A 21,764-nucleotide genomic window follows, 5' to 3' on the forward strand; every position below is an offset into this window, starting at 1 on the left:
TTTCCAAAACTGGATTCCCCTCACTTCATTTTACTGATGTATTGTTTCATAACTATAATTAGCATAAGGCGAAGATATGTTGCTTCTAATTACATGTGTGTCGTGATTACATCCTGTAAATTGAAAACAATACTATTTAAAGTATTGAATCGTGGGTCTAGTAAAACACATTTTAGGTTGGATTACATTTTGAGGTACACGCCATTCACAAGAGATTTATAAAAATATAATTACACACAGATACTTCAGGATACTTCAAGAGTCCACACCATCAGTGCCACTGATTTCCGAAAGCTTGTGACCACATGAGAGGCTTTTCCAAGACCTCAACAGAGAAGATTCCAGTGTGTGCTCCATCTAAAAACATGGCGGGCCCCAAGGCAAACTTGAAGCCGGTCTGCTCCTCCAGCACAGTCTGTACTTTAAGGAAAACTCTAGCGGAAGTTCTTGTCCTGCCTTCATCTCAAACCAAGAATTTCCTCCGAGCAACGCTACACAAGCATCACAGCAAAAGGGCGTAAGACTAAAGTTTCTGGTTCCAGGTTGGCCAGCAGAAAGAATGTGGACACATGCCATACACTGATGAGTATTTAGTATATTTTCCCTTTTTTATGCTTTATTGACATGCCAAGAATTCCTACTTTCATAACTTGTGAATCACCCAACCACTAAAGATTGACTTGTGATCATTCACCCAGCCCAGTGTGGGCAATTCATCAATGTTCTGTATGTCTTCGTTGGCAGCCAAACAAAATTACTTCCATCAGCCAACTCACATGAAAAACATTTATTATGTGAATACAGAGTTGATATTGGCCACCTGAGCTTTGACCTCGTCCCCAAAGTCAGAACAACAGAGTTTTGGGAGTGAATACACTCCCCCCAAAACCACATTAGATACAGAGCCTGACATCAGTTATCATATGGATTCTACTATGTGTGGTCCATTGAGCTCAACAGTGTGGTTCCTGAAGTAAAAACCCCATTCATTTTCACCGTAAGGATTTGGATTATCAGCCATAATATCTAAACCATCCAAGGGAGACTGACCATGAGCTCAGAGGTTGTGAAAACCCTGACGAACTTCCAGCAAATTTGAGATTTGCTCTGCAAGTCAGTCTGGCGAAGAGCCCATTCAAACCCATTTCAAATGTCCCCAAAATCGAGGCACCAATCACAACCGCTGAGGCGGGCTTTACACAACGACGATAGCGCAACGACGATAGCGCAGTGACGGCAAGCAGCTTTTTGTTTACATTCAACATGACGGCTACCGAAGCGAAGCGTCACTCGGATCGTTGGTCTGATTGGTTGGACTATCCAATGTGCCCAGAGGCATTTGAGCGGCGTCCGTTGGTGACGCCCCTTTGGAACCACTCTCAGTTACAGCTGAGAAGGGTCTGGTGTCAACCAGGCCAGTAGAAGCTAGAAGTCCATATGAAGTCCACCTTGTTTCAAGAAAAACATGTTTTATTCGTGATCTATATAAAGAAATACTACACTACCCACAATCCTAAGCATGACAGTCACGTCTCTGATTGGTGGAACTCACTATTACCAAGGAAATGTTTACCACACCCACGAACAGCTAGGTCGAGCTTCTACCATTGAATAGGGGTGGGAATCACCAGAGGCCCCACGATACAATATTATCACAATACTTATGTCACAATACGATATTATTGCGATTTTAAACATATTGCAATATTCTGCGATATATTTCAATTTATTACCTTTTTTCACAACTTCAAATTTTTCCCAATTTCCAATTATTAGTGCAGTGCCCATTGAAAATGTGCCTGTTTGGAACGGGCCGATTGCTTGGCCTGTGGTATTGCGGCTTGTAGAAGTGATCAAAACCAAATTGTACCCCAAAATTACTTACAGAAGGACCCCAAACCACTTCAAATGCAACACTCCTGTATACCCTACTACAGACTTACTGATTTACCTGAAAGAGAACGTTGCAGATTCAGAATGTAATCACAAAATATCACAATGAAAATGTGGAGTAATCAGACATTAGCGTCTTTGACTCATGGCAGCGCCATACCCACCCGGCCCGTTATGAGCGCTAAACAGCATATATGCATTAATCATCACCAGAACCGGACTGTTTGTGTGTGTGTGTGTGTGTGTGTGTGTGTGTGTGCAGAGAGAGAGAGAGAGAGAGAGAGAGAGAGAGACCTTGTTGTCTCGTGTAGTATGAGCGACTCATGAGTTAATTTAAAGAGTTGGGTAAAAGATCCGAGTGAGTCACGACTCAAACAGTTTTAGTGCTCACTCAGTGTGCATGCAGTGTGAGAGGGGGAGTGGCCAGCGGCTAGAGCAGCTAGAGCAGCTAGAGCAGCTAGAGCAGCTAGAGCGGCTAGAGCAGCTAGAGCGGCAAAAGCCAATGTGTGCTTCTTTTACCGATATCCAGTATATTTAACGATATCTTTTGCATTTCTAATCCAAACAATGTCAAACTTGGCATTGCACTTACTTGTGCCCGTAGCAAGACACCTGTCAAGTTTGAAATCCATCGGACTAACGGTTTGAGAGATATGCGCATAACAGACAGACAGACAGACGTTCCTGCAATTTATAGATAGATAGATAGATAGATAGATAGATAGATAGATAGATAGATAGATAGATAGATAGATAGATAGATAGATAGATAGATAGATGTCCCCAAAAGGAAACTTTGTCAACATCTATTTTATCTAAAAAGATACATTTCTCTGTTTGGTCATCTCAAAATGGCATTGTCAAGCAGACAAACCAACACATATATAATAATAGATCAATACTTGGCGTCTGTGTATTGATACAGTATTGCCATGGAAAATATTGTGATGCTATGCTGTAAATTTTTATTTTGCGCTGAATCAAATGTTTTATGTTCATAATTCATCTTGGAGCTGGTTGGCTTGGTTCCAGACCTTAAAACTCTTTATATAAGCATTTAATAAAACGTCAATGGAAAAATTGAACGGGGAAAAACACTTCTGGAAACCAGAGGCGTTTAAAAAGTGGGCGGTCACTGTTGAGCTCTATTCCCCTGCAAGACACCACAGACAATGAAGGGACTACACTATCTAGTGAGCACCTGGTTCCTGTGTGGCCATTACTAACAAAACACCTCCAGTCAGGGAATATACAATCTAGGCCAAATATGAAGAAAATGTGAAAATGAAATGTGTTGTGTGTGACAAAAGCCATTCTGTGTTTCTCATGAAGCAAATAATACAGTAAAATAATTATGTAAATAGGCAGTCATGTTTACATACCAGAAGTCAGTGTACAAACCAGAGGCCACTCTGTAAAATAATTACAACAACATAGAAGGAAACATGCCGCAAAACCAATTAAGCTCTCTATAAAAAGCATCATATAACACTTTGCCACAACACAAAAGAAATGTAGTCATTCACAATTACTACCAATGCAAACACAGCGCACATAGTTATCAACCGCATAAGAGCAAAAAAATTGGCAGTCAGCACATATCAAAAGCATGAATGCAGATTTCAGCAGCATAAGAGAAGACATTAGCAGCCAGCATACGAGCAAATTCAGCCAGCAGACAAATATCAACAGCATAAGAGAAGAAGTAATCAGCCAGCAGACTCCAAGACATGCAAAAATGACAGCAGGTTCAAAAGAGAGACAATTTAACCTGGCAACGCTAGCAACTTTTTACTTTGTTTTTTGAGCTAAATGCTAATGTCCTCATGTTTTGCAATATTTACTACTCTATCTTAGTTTAGCATGTATGCTAACATTGGCTATGTAGCACTGAACTCAAAATACAGTTGAGGCTGATGGGAATGTCATTAGTTTTTCAGGTATTTGGTTGTAAATCGAAGAATTGGAAAAATTTGAACGTTGAAAAGTCAGGGAAACACTAAGTTACTGCAATGCATGCTCTGGAGTACTTGAATGTTTCATCCAATAACTGTGCAGACATTTCACTTAGAGCCAAAAATGTCTATAATCTATGGTGGCACTAAATAAAAAAAAAAAAAAGTTGTTGAAATATTTCACTAAAACCAAAAATGTCTGGTGGCACTAGAAGAAAAGTCAGTCTGTGCCAGTGTATCCAGTATGCTAGAGGTTGAGATTTTTCACTGGATAAGTGAATTTGACCTGCTAGTGGCGCTAGAACATAGACTGTTAATATAGCCTACAGTCTATGCGCTAGAATAGATGAAAAGTCAAGGAGTCAAGAAAGTCGAGGAGAAAGAAATCTATTACCAGGGATCCTTGAAAATCTGCACCAAATATCATCGCAATTCATCAGATGTTACTCAAAAAACAAAAATGTCAAGCTCTTGGTGGTCCAGAGTCTGTAGGATATAACCCTTTGGGGACCATGAATGGCTGCACAAATGAATAGCAATCCATTAAATAACGTTAGTTGTTGAGATATTACAATCTGGACCAGGGTTTGACCAACCAAAGATTGACCAACTGCCTCGCCGCTAGCTTGGCTAAAAACATTGTCAAGCAACATTGCTTCGCTCTGTTAACAACAACTTAAGTGTTTCTTTATTTTTTTTGCTTTTTCCAACGTTGTTCCAATTGTAAAAAAAAATTCTTCTACACGTTTTCAGCGCTTATTTCTACGTTGCATATTTTCCGATATAAAAAAAAATTTGAATTTGACCCGTAATCAACACAAGGGTTAACACAGCTGACATCCTTTAGGGCCGTTACAGAGTCAACGCATCGGTACGCATACGCGTCCGCAAGGCTACGCATCGCTACGCTTCGGCCGCCATTATGCGTCGATGCGTAGCCAAATGTGTCGTCCTAGTTTTTGATACGCAACGCGCCGGTGCGCACAATACTATGCATTGTCGGTGGGGGCGACACTGCATGTATTGTAGTAGTAGAAAAGCAAATTCATCAAACATAGGACTACTGAGTCACATTTTTCGGTATGTATCAACGTTCTGTGTGTGTGTCTATGCTGTGTGCCCTCCTCAAGAGGCTGAAATAGCGTACAGCAGGAGAGAGAGAGAGAGAGAGAGAGACCCAAATGTATTTATATATTTTTAAAACCTGCTAAATCCGCTAAATGTATTGGTCAGTGCTACCCAACCGTAGTACACTGTACTGGTGGGGAAACACGCCAGCATCTGATAAAAAGAAGTCAGCCAGCCAGCTGCTCCCTGACGAGAGCCACTCTCCGGGAGGCAAAATTACGAATCCCACTATGGCCACGCCAAGACCCGCCCTACGAAGCAGCTTGATTGGTTGGGTTTAGGCATTTCACCTCGAGTGGTTAAGATTAGGGTTAGGGGATTGGTCAGGGGATAGGACCTGTACACGTAAGCATGGACGCCTGGCCAATAGTAGTGTGTGAACGCTATTGAAGGGCGGGTCTTGGCGTGGCCATAGTGGGATTCGTAATATCGCCTCCGGGAGGGTCTGGCTCTGCCGACCGAACACCGTGGAGCACTCTGCTGCCCCCTGTTGCGTGGGCGGTGTATTGCATTTCACGTATCGTCCGTGACGCTTGCGTCTACTTGCGTTCGCTGTTTAGACTATGAAAGGGAGCGCGTCGCTCGCGTTGCTTGTTCGCGTTGCTCGCGTTGACTCTGTAACGGCCCTTAGGCTACACGTTAGAACTAGCAGTTAGCACTTACCTCGGTGAGGGGGGCGGCGGTCCCAAGTTGTCAACAGCAGATGCAGGTGAAGCAAAACTTTAGGTTTCAAGTTGTGTGTGCGTGGACAGCTGGGGACGAGCGACACATTTATGATTTTTTTTTTATCCCCAAAACCGTCCTTAATTAAGTAGCATACATGGTTGGATTTTTAGCTGACAAGTTTGTCTAGGAAAGACTACAGGAGCAGCACGTAGCAGCAGCAAACGAGTGAGCCAGGTGACAGGTCAAATGGACCCACGGTGCACGAGGGTGCGCTTGATATACTGTAGGCTACGTAACAGCCGCCGGGTACCGAGTTGTCTACCGTGATTCTCAAAGTGGGGTCTGTGTGGCGCTCTGCTAGGGGGCCGTGAAGATTAATTTTTCAAAAGACTTCAAAGTTCATCAAACAATATTTTAATTTTTTAAATGATAGTTCATAGGTTAGCCTAGCTACATTCTATCTAGCTCTTGCAATTATGTTGTAGGCTATACATGTCTAATATCTTTCTAATACGTTTTGTTGTTTTATTCTTTTACAATAGGCTACCAAATTATTCCAAACGGGACAAAGGCTACATAAGGGGGACCCCTCTTTTGTGAAAATACCCCTTTGTTAAAAAGAAGTTCATCTGGTCTACCTGAACCAGCATTCAGACTGGCCTCCATGTTCAAGTTCTTTTTCATTTAAAGAGGAAAGGAAATCAATTCCATTCTTGTTCCCAGAATTGTCCTGCATTTCTGACCTTTTAGGGCACATACCAGAGACATTAAGCAGAAATAACAAATTACCAAAAATGACCTTTCCATCAATCTTGTTAGCAGTTTCTCTCTCTCTCTCTCTCTCTCTCTCTCTCTCTCTCTCTCTATCTATCTATCTATCTATCTATCTCTCCTTTTCTCTCTCTTATCTTTATTATAAATCCATGGCCCAAAGGTACACAGAAAATGAGCTCTGTATTTCTCTGACATCCAAGCATTATCCAGAGAAACAACAGCAAATGATTTCAGCGTAATACTTTAATTCTGTCATTTCCTTTGGTGGAATTATCCCTGAAAACACAGGCATGGAGAAATTAAAGACTCCAATTTGAATTGTTTTTACATTATACTCTGTAATACTGACCCCCCAAATTGATTGATATGTGCTTGTTCAAACAATGTAAATTTCCTTTAACAGTACTGCTGAGATTGTTTTCTTTTCCCCACAAATTTACCAGTCTAGAGGACAATTGTCCTCACTGCAGACAATTAATCTTCATTACAAAATACAGTACATACATTGTCCTTATATGCTTTCATTTTCCACGTACTACATACATTAACCAAGTTGTGTGCATTTTTGTCATTAAGCACCAATAGACTGATTACTTCCGACCGTGTTGTTACTTCAAGTGTCCATCAGCTCCCACATTCATACTGCATCTTTTCCATATGGATTAATCAGTCTTTAAACCACCTCTTTGTTTAAATTTCATGTAGTCGCATAGCATTGCTACATGGGAAGTGCAATATCACATAGTTCAGCTGTGTCAGAGCTGAGTATTTTTGCATATCAACGTGTCACATCACTGCTGTCCTGTTTCCATCATGTTGCTTGGTATTTAACACAAGTCTCACCGGCTTCAGGGACATCCGGCCCACCCAAAGGTCCGTGTCTGTCCTTCACAGAGCTCAGAGTGTTTCCCCTGAAGCCTCGTGTATCTTAGTAGTAATGCACTCTTCCAATAGTCCCTGTTCCCGACCCCAGGATATCAGGCTGGCCATTCCTCCAGATCTCACGTATGATGCGTTCCCTCTCCTCCAGTCGCTGTGCCCGTTCCAGCTCCTCAGCTGAAGTAAACACGTTCACACTCAGTGTCCCATCTGATTGGCTGGTATAATTACCAACAGGGATTTCTGTGCTGGGCAAAGGGATGGGTGCCTCTACATCATCCCCATCTTCATCGTCATCGTCCTCACTCTCCTCGTCCTCCTCGGTGATGTCCTTTAACTGTTTCTTCTCCGGCGTGGAGGGGGTGACGTTGGTCCGCGGCTTGCAGGAGATGCGGATGACCAGGAGGCAGAGCGTCAGCACCAGGCCGAAACACACTCCAAGCACAAAGTAAAGGCCGAAGCTCTCTGGGTTTGCTAAGGAAAGGAAATAAATGATTGTCAGATAAAGTAACTAACATGGAGATGTACAGTAGGTATTGTGCTGGGCTGCGGTGTGACCTACCTTTGATGTGTGCATATGCAGCTATGCTGTTGCTCAAGAGGTCCATTTCTTTTTTCTTCACATCCATGGTGAGCTTGACTTTGATTTCCTCACACCTGCAAAACAACAAACATATGACACATCTGACTTTGGCGTGTAATGCAACTAGACACCATATTAATACTCTTCCAGGTGTTGAAAGTCTTTGGAATGTTTTCCAAGCACAATTCCTCCAGTGTTCTGACATTCTGTTTGACATTCTGTGCAGCGCCTGAATGTCAAACCCACTGACCACGGTACTTCTTCATATGCCTTCGAGCGGGTGGGATGAGGCCTCCAAGTGTCAAACAAAAGCTCCTCTGTGTAGTCCTAAAGTACTGGCTTCATCTGGGATCATCAAAACATATTTGGCACATGGCACTCTTCCTCTTCTATTCTCTCTGAACTATGACAGCTGTCTTTAAAGGAGGTCAAGAGTCAATTTTCCCAGTAGCCACAAAGGACTCTTTCCTGCCCGATGGGACTCTCAGATAAATCTGTGAGGCTCAGAGAAAGAAAAAAACGTGTACTGTTTGGACTTTGTGTCCCTGATATTTAAGCTGACATCCTGTCAGTCTGAGGAGCTCCATTGTGTTTTTAACCGTTCCTGTGTGCCGCCATGACTCCACGAAATCTGTGGAGCAGTGCACCAGATACAAAACAAGTTCAGGTTCATTCTCCTTTGTGGTCTGATTTTTTTGTTTTCAGTAATTATCTACATCTTCTGTGTTACCTTCATGCTACCTCCACAGTATATTTGTTTTCTTCAGGAGAAACAAGTCTGTTTCTCAACTGTAAAAAATGCATGGACTATTGAACCAGGGTTGTGTTGTGCTGCTGGGTCTTTCTGTATTTCCTCCGTCAACCTTCCTCAGCTCCTCTCCTCCACCCTGCAGCCCTTTCCTGCTGACTCTGTCTTTTTTCCTCTACCATTTTGTAAACATTTTCCATGATGACATCATGGTGTTGCACCATGAGACACATTAGAGTGTTGATGGCAACCAATTCAAAATAAAAGGAGGTGCCTTTAATCCTTCCAGCTAAATGTTAGCTCCATTACCCTTTAGCATGTGCTTTGTGTTGTGGCTGGCTGTGGAAAAAAAAATCCCTGTTCATGTGAAATGACGATGAACTCTGAAGCCATCCCACGCTTATGTGTGCGCACTTTTCTCCAAGTCGAACCACATGTCACTAAGCCTACACACGGATCATATGGATGTCCTCAAATTGCACAATCCACATGTTTTTGTTTGCATTTACCTCCAAATTGCACCCACTGATAACCCCAGTGCCTGATTTGTATCATGATGTGAATACTTCATTGATTTATGCAGCATTTGTGCTCATTTGACGATGTAGCTTTTAGTAGAATTCAAGCATAAAACCACACACATGTAAACCATATGTAATGTGGTTTACTAATGAACTTTAAAACAGCAAACATTCTCGTCTGTAAAAGCAGAAGTAAACAGAAAGTGGAGTACACATATAAAACTTACCACAAAATGAAACTATGAAGTACGTCCTCAGTCCCAGCTCATAGTTTTAATGAGAAGTTGGAGAATGATCACACTTCTCTTGCTTTCTCTCCTTTGACGTGGGATCAGGGCATGTGATCTTTGGTCCTCAGTCTAAACAGTTCATTTGGCCATCCTGAGAAAAGAGCAAACACACACACACACACACACACACACACACACACACATACACACACACACGTCAAGGCACATTAGATCCAAAATCAGTGAGGCGTCTGCAATGCAAACAACGACAGGCCTATTGCAGGATACACGGTCCAGCAAGAGACTAGAGGCAGGCATTTTCAGTTTTCACTGGTTCAACTGTGATTTCTTAAGCCACAGAGTAAAAAACACAGGAATGTACACTCCCTAGCCACTTTATAAGGTATACTATACAGTTTAATGCAATCCAATACAACAGATCTGCCACAAATCCTACATTTAGGAAGATTATAATGCTTATTATTTTACTATAATGCAAAAACAGTTTTATCCCCTTTTGAAAATTGGAAAAAAAAATATGCACAATAGCTGCAATGCCATTGTAGTTTATGTGTTCTTCTTACACAAAAAGTGAGGAGAATTCAAAATTCAGTGAGACTTCAACATGAGTCCCAGAATCACTTTCCTTTACTCAGTAAAAGGCCTATAATGAGCTTGGGGTTAGTGCTTTACATGCCAGGTGGGGAACAAGGGCTGCGAAAAATGCTGCGCTGTGAAGTTTTCTAACGTGTAGCTCTGTTTAGGAAAAAGCTCATGTGCCAGCCGTAGTTGGTTTAACAGAGCCTCTGTGCTTTCCAGGGCAGATTTTGATCTTGCTGACTCTTGGCAGATCCTATGTACACTACAGAGCGCCTGACCGAGACAGCGCTTAGGGCTGAGTGACAGAGCGGTCACTATGGCAAAATGGTTTCCAGGCCACCCCTTCGGTCCCCACGGGAGCGAGACGATGGGCCTCTTGTTTCTGCAGTGCAACTAGGTATGGACCTACGCGCTGTCTTCCTGTCGAGCTTCCTTCCTTCCTTTCTTTTCAATTATGAACACGTTCATCTCCTCGCTCCCGCAGAGCCTAATTCCTCCCTACTAATGGAATCTATTCATCATTATCTAAGCAGAGCTAGAGAGCATGGGCTTTCAATGAGATATTTTGTTTTTGTTTCAAGGGTAATAAAGCAAACGGCTCGAGTGACTACAGCCGTTACCTCAAGCCAAAGTCCAAGCTAATGATTGGACACAGTACAGTAACTGGCCTCTTCTCACACTGGAATGCAGCAAACCTGAGCTTCATCAGCACTCAGGCATCTGTTACTGGTGGTTAATGACAACTGGAGACCTGTTTAAAGCTATCTAAACACTAATTACGCTGCCCTGTTGTTTTGTTGTGTTTTTGTTTTACCTCAAGAAGGAAATTATTAACAGATCTTCTCCTCCCCAGCCTTCCCATGACTCAACTTTCAGTCATTTTTCTCCAAGTGACCCACTTTGCTGTTCTATTGCAGATGTTGCCCTAACCCTACAGCCTTGAAAATGAGACCCTAATAACAAAGGAGTCATGCATTTGCAATTTGATGTATCATTTTGTCCCATCAGGTTTAACTCAAGCTTAAGTTGCATTATAAACTGCCTGGTAAATATTATGAATGAGAGCAACAGTCCTCAAATTATGGCTCCTGACGTAATCAAATATTAACACTAACCATGATGGCTTGATTGAAAAAAGCAAACCGAACAAACCAACTATGAGATTTTGACACTTTTTTAAAACTTTGGCTTGGACCATTTACTTTGGCAAAAATCAAATAAATATAACAAACAAACAAACAAACAAACAAAGCTTCTCACTTCACTTCTCACACTCTATACTGGGGAGTGCTGACTGGTGGGAGCATTCACACCAACTGCTCTGCTATAGAAGTGTGAATATTTCAAGAATCGAGACACCATATGGTGTTATTGTGAGGCAAACAATCATTTTGACTGTGTGAAACAAAAGATAAGACAGCTAAAATGTAATTTTCCAATGACATGGCCAAACCAGAGTAGACACGTCTGAGCTCCTGTGACGTTAATGTTTAGTCCTATTTTTTGTCCCTGCTAGCTTATCATTTGTCTTTCCTGCCATCGTGTCCTGAGGTCAAACACTCAGGCATCCCCTTCCTGAGTCTGTTGCACGCTGCTGCTAATTAATCACGTAGCGCATCCTGACATGGCTTAAATTGTGTGGGAAACCTATGTCGACATCTCTTTATCTCGTATTCAATTTAAACAAAATGTAATACCAGTAATGAATCATAAAGGATGGCTCAGCTAAGTCTTTCCCAAAATCTGTCAGTCAGTGATAAGATCTTTGTATTTATAAGGTCACAGCAGAAAATGTGTTCAGACTGAAGCCAGCATAAACACGTTATGGTGTGCTGTGGTGGCCTAAAAATAGGTCAAACACTATTTCTGACTGAGCGTTGTTTGCTTTGGTTTGGATGGAGGAGCTGGAGTGGATAAAAAGCTCCAAACCATCATGTAGTGTGATATTTTTGTTGTCATCCACTTGGAGATAACCACAATAGCCCTTCCTTCCCGCAGGGTTTGTCCCTTTCCGCAGGGACAACATCCAGGTCAAAGCCCTCCTTCAGCAACACTGCCATTGTCTAGGATAACTAAATGAAGACAGAATGACTGAGCTGTCTTCTGTACACAGATGTCAACTGGGTGATTCATTACCAGCCTCCCTAACAAGGGCAGACCTCCAAAGCAAAAGTCTGTCACAAAATAGAAGCACTTTTCCCTAGATACTTCACCAATAATACTTGTTTCATAAACCATCCAACCACAACTCCTCTTCCATGATGAACAAATCAAAGTCATAACCCTTCAGTGGAATTTATGCAGGGAGTCAAGCCTCGTTTGATTTATACACAGAAGATGAAAAGGTCAGATTACACAAGGGAGCGAGTCGGTGTTATTTCCTCATTGTAATGGCACACGACGAACCGCAGCGGGAACTAAATATTTTTAATACCTAGAATTTCAGTGCAGCCGCAACAATTTTTGGCACAACGGATGATCTTTCTGTGGTTCGCCTGGGATGAATCTTCACAAAATGAAAATAACCAGATTAGAATTTAATCACATTTCATTGTTTTTATACATAAGGAAGATCACAGAAGCTGCCATTAGAATTTATAGCATCATAGTGTCTTTGCTCTTGATTGTGTTCATTAAAATGTTCCTGCTTTGATTCTCTGGCTGCTACTAAAAAGAAAAAAAAACTACAAAAAACAGTCTGGACTTAATGATGCACAGCATCAAACAAGCCAATCCGGGTAATTTGTTCACAATTTTCAGCTTGCGAAGCACATTCTGAAACTCTGCATGTTCCCCTTAAATAAATATACCGAATCAAAGCACCGTCTTGGCTCAGTTATTCTCTCACTGATGAAGAGATTGTTTCAGTAGCTGATGAAAGGTTAACAGCAACTATCAAACTGCCAAATATTCTGAAACTGTATCATAAAAGTATCTGCTGGATGTCTCTACAAACCATCTGTCACATACATGTAATCAAGCCAGAAAACGGTCTCCAAGTACTGAAACATAATGGAACTTCAAGCTCTCCCCCAAACAGCAGAGGTGCAGGCCATTACAGTCCCCTCTGTAAACAGAAACATTGTCCAAACGGAGATCTCTTTTCACAGTGTCTGTAAAAGCATTCATGAGGGTCCACAGGATGAAGGTCATTTCTTATGGGAGCCGCAATGAGTTTTCTTCACATCCAAGAAGGTTGCAAAGGACATTTCTGCAGAAAGTAAGAGTGTATTTCTTCCCAGTTCCTCTTGACATGAAGATCTTGGGTTTCAAGCTGTGCAAACCGTTAGTGCTGCTTCCTCCTTGTCAAGGCCAGCCAGAGTATCTGACTTAGAGGAAAACTGTTGCATGTGGTTGCCATCAGGACGCAGACGTGGAGCACCAGGTGAGGGTGACCTCAAAAGGACCTGGGTCAGAGAGTATTTGCAAATACCTTTAGGGTTTGTTTTATTCTGTTAAATGAGCCAAGTTAAAGTGGCTACACTCAATAGGGAGGATAAGAAGCAGAAGACAACTGAGCAGAGTTCTGCCCCATATTGTCCAGATCTTGATACCCAGTTCAGTTGCACATCTCCCCTCTCTTCAGCAAAAGGTTACAAAAATTGGGTGACATGGAACCTGCCTGTTTAAATTCCTGACTGTTCATACTTGACCTAGGTGGCAAAATTTGAAAACCAAGTACTGGTTTACAAGGTACTTTCACCCGCTTGTTCCAGAGCTTTCGACCATATCATACTCTCTTCATCAGCAGATGGAGTTCGCTCACTTGCCAATGAAACACAGGGATTTCTCCTAATAATGACAAGCAAAGAACACGTCTTCAACTGGTATGCATTAGAAGGACACAAAGTCCTAAATCTGCATCTCCATCTCCTGATGAGAACTGTGTGATCCACGAAAAGCACTTTTGAGACAGCGTATATTGGACTTTAGTTTCAGAGACTATGCCACTAAATGTTCCTGAAGTTAAAGCCACCCACCCATTAAACACTTTGTGTAGGTAAAAAAACAAACAATCCAACACATTTTTACTCATATATGACCCTAGTCTGAACTACAGTGTGCTGCCAGCTGCAGAGACCAACAGTTCCAATGAACGGGAAGTTAGAATTTGCCCAACTTTTATTACGTTTCCTCTTGAGTGGGTCTTAAATGGAAATACATTTAGATCTAAACCTGTGTTGTTTGTGCAGCATTCAAACGTTGACATTTTTCTTCCATTAGACGATTTGTTCTTACGTCCAAATGTCTTGAATATGGTTTAGTGTTTGATATGGAGCTGAAAGAAAGCTTTGTTTAGTTACGTGCTAATGTATTTGGCTTTGGGCATGCACTTTATTTGACATACACTCAATGAACAACAGATTTTCTTTCAAGGACAAAAACCTTTCCAGGAGTAAACACAGAATAAAATTTAGCATTGTCAGCAAGTTATTATTTGACTTTAGACACTGCACTTTTCAACAAGGGTGGGGTTGTAAATTGAACATGACTCTGTATACCAATGTGACGCCAGCTTAGCTCAGAGTAACTGAAACCCCAGCTGCAATGAATCCCTGTGTATCCTCATGTCATAAAACGTGACCCACAGTGCACTGCTTGTCCTGTGAAGAGCATATTTTGTGGGCTAGGGCAGGTAATGGGAGGGTAATAGAGATGTGGGACTGAGCTGGGGGTTAGGGCAAGTGGTTAATAGCACCCAGATGTGTTCCTGATGTGAGGCAGAGACCGAATGCTTGACTATGTAAATAAAGAAGAGATATCCCATGTACCATCTTCCTACTGACATTATCACGGTACCAATCAAGCATATCAAGCAGCGCTCATGGCAGTAGGAAGCCACATTGGAACCAACCACATCTGTGTGTGTGTGTGTGTGTGTGTGTGTGTGTGTGAGAGAGTGTGTTTGCTGAGAGGGTTTATTGGTGTGTGCCTGTGTGTTGGCAGTTACTGGATGTCTGTGTATGTTCCTGTATGTTGAAATTGATTCATATGAACATTCCTCCATGATTCTCTAAAGCACAGTGGGCTTTAGATCATCTTTAACTCAGAGCTCCAAAAATAGAGCCATGATCTCACCCTTTTCATCGATCTGGGCCACCATCCAGCAGCAAGCCAACACCACATACTGTATCAATTACATGGACCCAACGGATTACTCTGTGACACAAAACACGTGTTTGCCCTTTATATGATTGGGTCCGTAGCATTTTCTCTATACAGCTCATAAACATGGTGAGGCTCCACAAGATTAGTAGGTTCAGAAAAAGTTGTGACAGGAACTAAGATTGTGTACTAAAAGTGAAGGCGGCTGTTTTCAGCTATTTAAAAGGCCTGTATGACTTCAATTGGTCTCTATTAGCGACCAGTAGTAATTACTAAAACATCAAATAGTATTGTCATCTGTCATGGTTTCCCTTGAATTAGTGGCATCATATTTGTTACAATAGAGATAAGTAAATATGCCCTTCAGAGCAGGACCAAAATATCTACTCAAAAGTTCCTTAACCCAATGGGAAATTATGTAGAGATAAAATTAAAGCTTTGTCATTTGTTTTTTTGTGGCTAAGAAATGAAATGGCATGTGATGGTTGTTAGCTTGTGGTGCTGGGGGAGAGATTTTGTTCCAAAACATGTCTAAAATAAAAAAAGAAAAGAAATCTCAGTGCTGTTTTGTCATTGCTTCTGATCTCCTAGGACATTAAATCATCTGAGAAAGTTTTTGTTTTTGATTGTCTATTGAATACCGCCTCCAGACTGTGACTAACTTAATCATGGCTCAACTCTGTTTCGCTAATATCATTTTAAACAATGTACCAAATATATGGAGTTCTAGTCTGTTGCATCCTGTTATTCACATATGTGGCGATATGTACAATAAAAGGCCACCACATCTGTGCGTGTTCAAGTGCATTTTTCAGTTTCAGTTTTGGTTTTCCCCTCTTTGTATGTGTGTGTCTAGCTACATGTACAGTATGTGTGTGCGTGTGGGTGTCCGAGTCTGAGATAGGAGTGTAAGCTTAGGCAAACTGGACTTAGCATGTCCAACATCTGCCTGAGCCTAAACAGGGGAGTGCCTGGACCAGTGAAGCTCCTGCTAGAAAGCAATAAGCCCTGAGCCCTGTTAGACATCAGAGGTTGTTGGGAGCTTTGCTAAACACAATTTGTGAGACAAGTCATTCATCCAACTGCCTTTTGTATATTACTCAAAAACATCCCCTGCTAGTGTGATTTGTGAGTTTGTGAACAGGAACATAAAAAAGAACCACTTGTTAAAGACAAGTGCACTGAGTAAACCTTTTGCTATCTATAAAGTCTCCCATCTGATGATCACAATACTGTATATTTATAAGGGTTTGAAAAAGGTATCGCTGCTGCATGACGGAAGCTGGTGAAATGAGCAAAGACGTGTTTTAAGACACTTTGTTCTAACGCTAAAACAGGATTCTGCTTTTTACTATATGCTTATGTCTCAAAATAAAAATAGAAATAGTTGTAAGGTTAAACTAGTAGTTAATGAATCACCAAAAATAAAATAATAATAAAAAAAAAACATAGGGATGCATTTTCAGTTTGCAGTGTATGGCAGGCATTGGCTGAAAGTTAGACAGCAGCAGCAATAGTAAACAGTGAGCAGCAGTAACAATCGCCTCTGTTATGGGTAGCTTCAAAGAGATCAGCTGATGATAAGCTGATATGGGTGAATAGCTGCGTGTCATTAATGTGCAATGAAATCTATTATCACAGTATTTCCACTTTTCATACATTCATTCCTAACAATGTGTTTGTGATTGATATTTGTTCTTTCTTTTTGCTTGCTTACTCATCTCTACTGTGACGATATGGCCGTCCTTGGTCTCCAGTATAGGCCAATCAGTCATAGGTCAATTAGGGTCAGGGTGATTAAGGTCAAAATTTAACTTTTTCTGCCAAAGCCCAGATTGCTGGGATATGTAAGTGAGCCACTGGTGGGCTACAGTCTTGCAAATGACCATGCTGAACTGTAAGTAATCTATCTTTGAAGAGCTTTGGGGGAAAAGGAATAAACATGAAATCATAACTCATTCTAATTTACGTGTCAAAGCTTTTCCATTTACTCTGTTTGCACTAGCTTTCTGCACAATGCTATAATACAAAACCTGACCAACCAACAGTGAACTCTTGAGGCAGAAGTTTCTGCTTGTCAAGTAATACTGGGACATAGGAGACACATTATACTGTGTATGTATTAAGACCTAAATTGCTGAACTTACACTCATTTATTGTTATTACGGTGGTCTACAACAGTCTAAGATAATTAATTATTTTATATAATAGTGTCTCCTTAAGCCATAGACTTAATGAGAAACTGAAAATTAAAGGAGTTGCTCTTTAAACGTGACTATGAGAACATCCTCTGGGACTATTTTGTGATAACAAAGCATTTTTTTGTTTGAGAAGACAACACTGCTATAAAATAAAGTTAATTTGTAAACCTGCTAAATCAGCCAAATTCATTGTCTATGGAGTTGCTCCAGGCTTTCTACAATATGGCATCACCACACTCTCTGGTTTCTGGCTTTATAAGGGAGACATTTCTTCTCCATTAGAATTGATATATACATTGAAAGAATTACGAATTACAGCATATTTTACCCCTGTTCTTGCAAGGAGTTACACTCATTTCGGGTCACTGTATAAAGCTGTTTACATGGGATTCTTTTCTCTTGACTTATCGCAGCTTTGTGTAGGCTGAAACTTTCTGTATCTGTAGCTCAAACAGATTGGTACCCTGGGAGTTCAAACAAGCAGTTCAAATCAGAGTTTGACCTCTGACCTCTAGGTAAATAGAATAGGGTTAACAACCATCCTCAGGACAGATAAGACAGGCCGACTGATAAATGAGTCAGTGGGGTATTGGAAAAAGGAAAGTCTGCTGGCATGAATAGCTCAGAGAGGTCATTCAGAAGTCAACTCTTCCCAGCTAGCCTCGAAGGACTTACTTAACCAACCTTTCACACTCATCCTAAGGAAGGTTATCTGATTGACTGGAGGAGGCACAGCTAAAGTGCTGCCTGCCCACCTAAATTGTGTAAATTAAAGGAGACGCCTGAGAGCAAACCCAGCCCTATCCAGCCTCCGCCCATCACCTCCCTCTTCCCTCACCTCGCTTTCTCCCTGATAAGAGGTGCTAACCACAAAAGTCCAGTGGGGAGAGAGAGAGCTATGGGAGCTGAAGCATATGGTCAACTGCTGTCCTGCAAGATTGTTTCTATGAGATGTAAAAAAAAAAAAACAGCTGAAAAAGAAACAGAGCCATATGCATCATGTGTGCACTTTGCATGCCTCATTTTAATATCTTGTGACATCTTCCACCTCAGTTGTCTTTTATTATATGACGTCTGCTACAAAATGCAACAGGATGTTTGCTTTGATTATAGCAAGGTGACAACTAATTAATCACCACAAGGTCAGCCAATAATGTGCAGCTGCACAGGAAAGCCATACCCAGGCTCTACTGTCCTGTCGTAACATATAAGTGCTGCATCAGCTCCTCTTTGGCAGAAGTTCATCAAATACATGCTAAAAACACACACATTTAGCAGTATTACACAATGATGCACTGACACTGCTTAGATGGATGTGGATATTTATCTTTGACAGTGACAAAAATGCAGTGCTATACTACAATGAGGTTATTACTGTAAACAGAAGTTAACATCACACGTAAAAGGACTTTATCAACGTGCTTGCTCTGCTGTTGTTACCAAAACTCACCTCTTTGTCATATTTAACCACACTTTATTATTAAAGAATAAACAATTACACAGGGAACTCGTCATTCATGTGAAGTAAATACATACTCAAAGCTTCTGCAATGGAAACCAGATATCAAAGTTCACAGCACATGGAAGTTTTCCCAAACACATGCACCTCTAAACAAGCCTGCTAAACTACAGTTTAAGTACACATGACATGCAGAGCATTACAACTGCAGACACTTAAAAAAACAAGTTCCTCCATTGTAGAAGTACAGTGACAGAGGCTGTGGATCACTGGGGTTTCTATGGAACTGTACATACACTGACATAAACTGTCAAACTCACCGGTCTGTGATGACAAGAATTGTCCCTCTGAAACTGTTCAGTCCACACAGAAAGCTTTATAGGCAAAGCCTTCTTTCCCTCCGAATTTTGAAAGAAACACAGCATTACGAGCAGTCCTGACTGTTTCAGTTGATTCCCTGTTGCTGCTGTGGTCAAGTCCTGAAGAGTGTGTGTGTTTGTGTGTGTGTGTGTGTGTGTGTGTGTGTGTGTGTCTGCCTGAGTGTGTGTGCAGAGTCTAGGGAAGAGGTGGTAACTTCCTCTCGAAGTTGGAGACGAAGTGAGTAACAGAGTTTTCTCTCTCCCGGCTCGTATCCACAAGAAGCAGGAAAGGCTGTCATACTATCCCCCTTTTCAGACGGAAAAAAAAGAGGAACAGCCTAAAAAGGGCAAGCTCGGGGAAAAGGGGAGGTAGGCAGGGCTGGTTCTAGCCCTTTGGTTTGCCTAGGCGAGATTGAGTTTTGTGCCCCCCCCACAGTCTCACATTGCCAGATCTCCACAGCACTGTGTCAGCAATAGAGTAGCAATGTATGTTCATTTTAGTTTCTAGCTTCCATGGAAGTTAGATGGCACCAACATTTGGTCTAATCATAACTGGTCTGGCAACCCAAAGGCCATTGTTTTGTTTCCAGATTTGTGTGCATGGTGACTTATGATGGGGGTGTCTGGGGATCCACCCCCTGAAAATTGTGAGCATTAAATACTTCATTTCCTGCATTCTAGTGAATTTTTATGCACTTTTTTTACATTTTTTTTTTTACCTTTTTAAATCAATTTATACTGGAAATATCTTTATCTAAAGGGAAACAGAGATTACAATCCAAATATAAAAACATAATATTTTGCAGTAAGGCTCTCAGGCATTCTGTATTGCTTTCATCTATTTATTCTCCTTTGGATCGATGTTTCTAATTAAATCTGAATCAGCACACATGTAGCTTAGGCATCATTTACTCTTCCCACTTTTGCCTCTTTTGTTGAGGAAGTAACCACCTCAAATGTGCATATTAAAATGATTCACCTGAATAATGAATTAATAAACTCCTGGACTGTAATATTACAGATGTGTTCGAGCAAGATTTCTGCTCATGTTCAAAACTTTGTCCACACTCAAAATACAGTATATCTCATCTGTGTTCTCTGAGGTTCGGAGGAGTCGTGATATTGTGAGAAAAATAAAGTGATAATACAATAGACTATTACCAGAATAAAGTCACTATATTTCAGAAAATAATCCACCTGCACCATAGTCTGCTGTGCATTACGTGATTGCTCTGCTGAGACGGTAGATGTCAGACCTCCTGACAGACTCAGAGCCCCGTTTGAGAGGCTGGTCTCTGAATGAGACAGTTTAGGGAAGTGGCTGTAGGCTACGCTGCTCTACATCGGAGGTGGAAACACCATACTACGCAGAAATAGGGACACATCTGCCGCAGCATGCCCACAGCAGAGCGCGTCCATTATAAACACGGAAGCTGCACAGACCACGGAAGGTGCACTTGCAGCAGCTCCGTGTCTGTGCCGCTGCTCGTCTCTACTTGTACAGCGAGAGTGGACACTAAGCGACGCACAGGTCTGCTTCAGAGGTCCGTGTATTTGAGTTTGACCCGTAGACTGGAAAAGTCGTGTAATGAAAGGTTGACAAGTAAACGTGTGGCTGAAGGGGCGCCCTAGGATGATCATGTTTAATAAACACGTTTTATTTCGCTTGTCGTTCTCATTCTATTATTAATGGGAAGTAGACCTAAGGGCGCACCCAACACTTTTGACGCCCTAGGCCAGTGGTTCCCAACCTGGGGTCCGGGCACCCCTCAGGGGGGCGGCAAAGATCACAGGGGGGGCGCAAGTTTTTATCTGGTTTGAGGTTGAGGTAAAAAAAAAAAATATATTTGCACATGTTATGATAATACACTAGAATATATAATGTATACAAAAGTCTGTATAAAAACTATATATGTTTGTTCTCGCTTAAAATTGTAGGCATGCTACTTAGTAGGCCAAACCTCCGGGACCTCTTAACCTGGGAGCCTTGCTGTCATCAGGTCAGCTGCTAGCTGCTATCATCCTCGTCTTTATGCCGCCACGGCATCACTGTTTTATTAATGGGGGTTTCCCTCTGTTGTTAAGGAAACAAGCAGAAAGCAACTCCAGGCTCAGGTTTTCCATGCACAGTTCAGTGTGACAGAGCCAAAACAACAACAACAACAAACAACTGTGAATGTTTAGCTGATGTGTAGCTGTGTATGTTTTTACAAGTGAGTTGCATAAGTCTTGTCAATATGCTAAAAATTAAACTTGCGCCGGCAACTGGTTAGCTTAGACAGTTTCCAGTCTTTATGCTAAGCTAGGCTAACTGACAGTCCTATATTTACTGGGCGGATGTGAGAGTGGTATTGATCTTTTCATTAAACTCTTGGCAAGATATAATAAATAAGCGTATTTTACTTTATTTTATCATCTAAATTCAGAAGTGCATTAATTCTGGTTGGGCGTGGGTGAAAAATACAATCCTTTATAGTAAGGAAACATTTTTATCCTCCTGGTAATATTATTCATGAGACTATATACTCTACTCTAGATATTCAACATCAAGTTTCTAAGTGTGTTCATGCAACATCAACTATAATGTGCTGACAGAAAGTGTCATAAGAGAAATGTCTGAAGTTACAAATGTGCTGTGATATTTCTCAATAGTGGTTTATGT

The 21,764-nt window shown here is 41.4% G+C and overlaps 1 protein-coding gene across 1 annotated transcript; it reads right to left on the bottom strand.

Moving 5' to 3' along the window:
* Positions 1-6,641: 6,641 nt before the first annotated feature.
* On the bottom strand, positions 6,642-19,376 carry eva1ba (eva-1 homolog Ba (C. elegans)). The gene is made up of 4 exons (XM_028579506.1): positions 19,064-19,376; positions 9,375-9,528; positions 7,858-7,952; positions 6,642-7,769 (listed from the first exon to the last, which is right to left on the bottom strand). Exons 3-4 carry the CDS (start codon positions 7,922-7,924, stop codon positions 7,345-7,347), a joined length of 492 nt encoding a protein of 163 aa, XP_028435307.1. The 5' UTR covers positions 7,925-7,952; positions 9,375-9,528; positions 19,064-19,376; the 3' UTR covers positions 6,642-7,344.
* Positions 19,377-21,764: the final 2,388 nt, after the last annotated feature.

Source organism: Perca flavescens, chromosome 6, assembly GCF_004354835.1.
Source record: "Perca flavescens isolate YP-PL-M2 chromosome 6, PFLA_1.0, whole genome shotgun sequence".
NCBI lineage: Eukaryota > Metazoa > Chordata > Actinopteri > Perciformes > Percidae > Perca > Perca flavescens.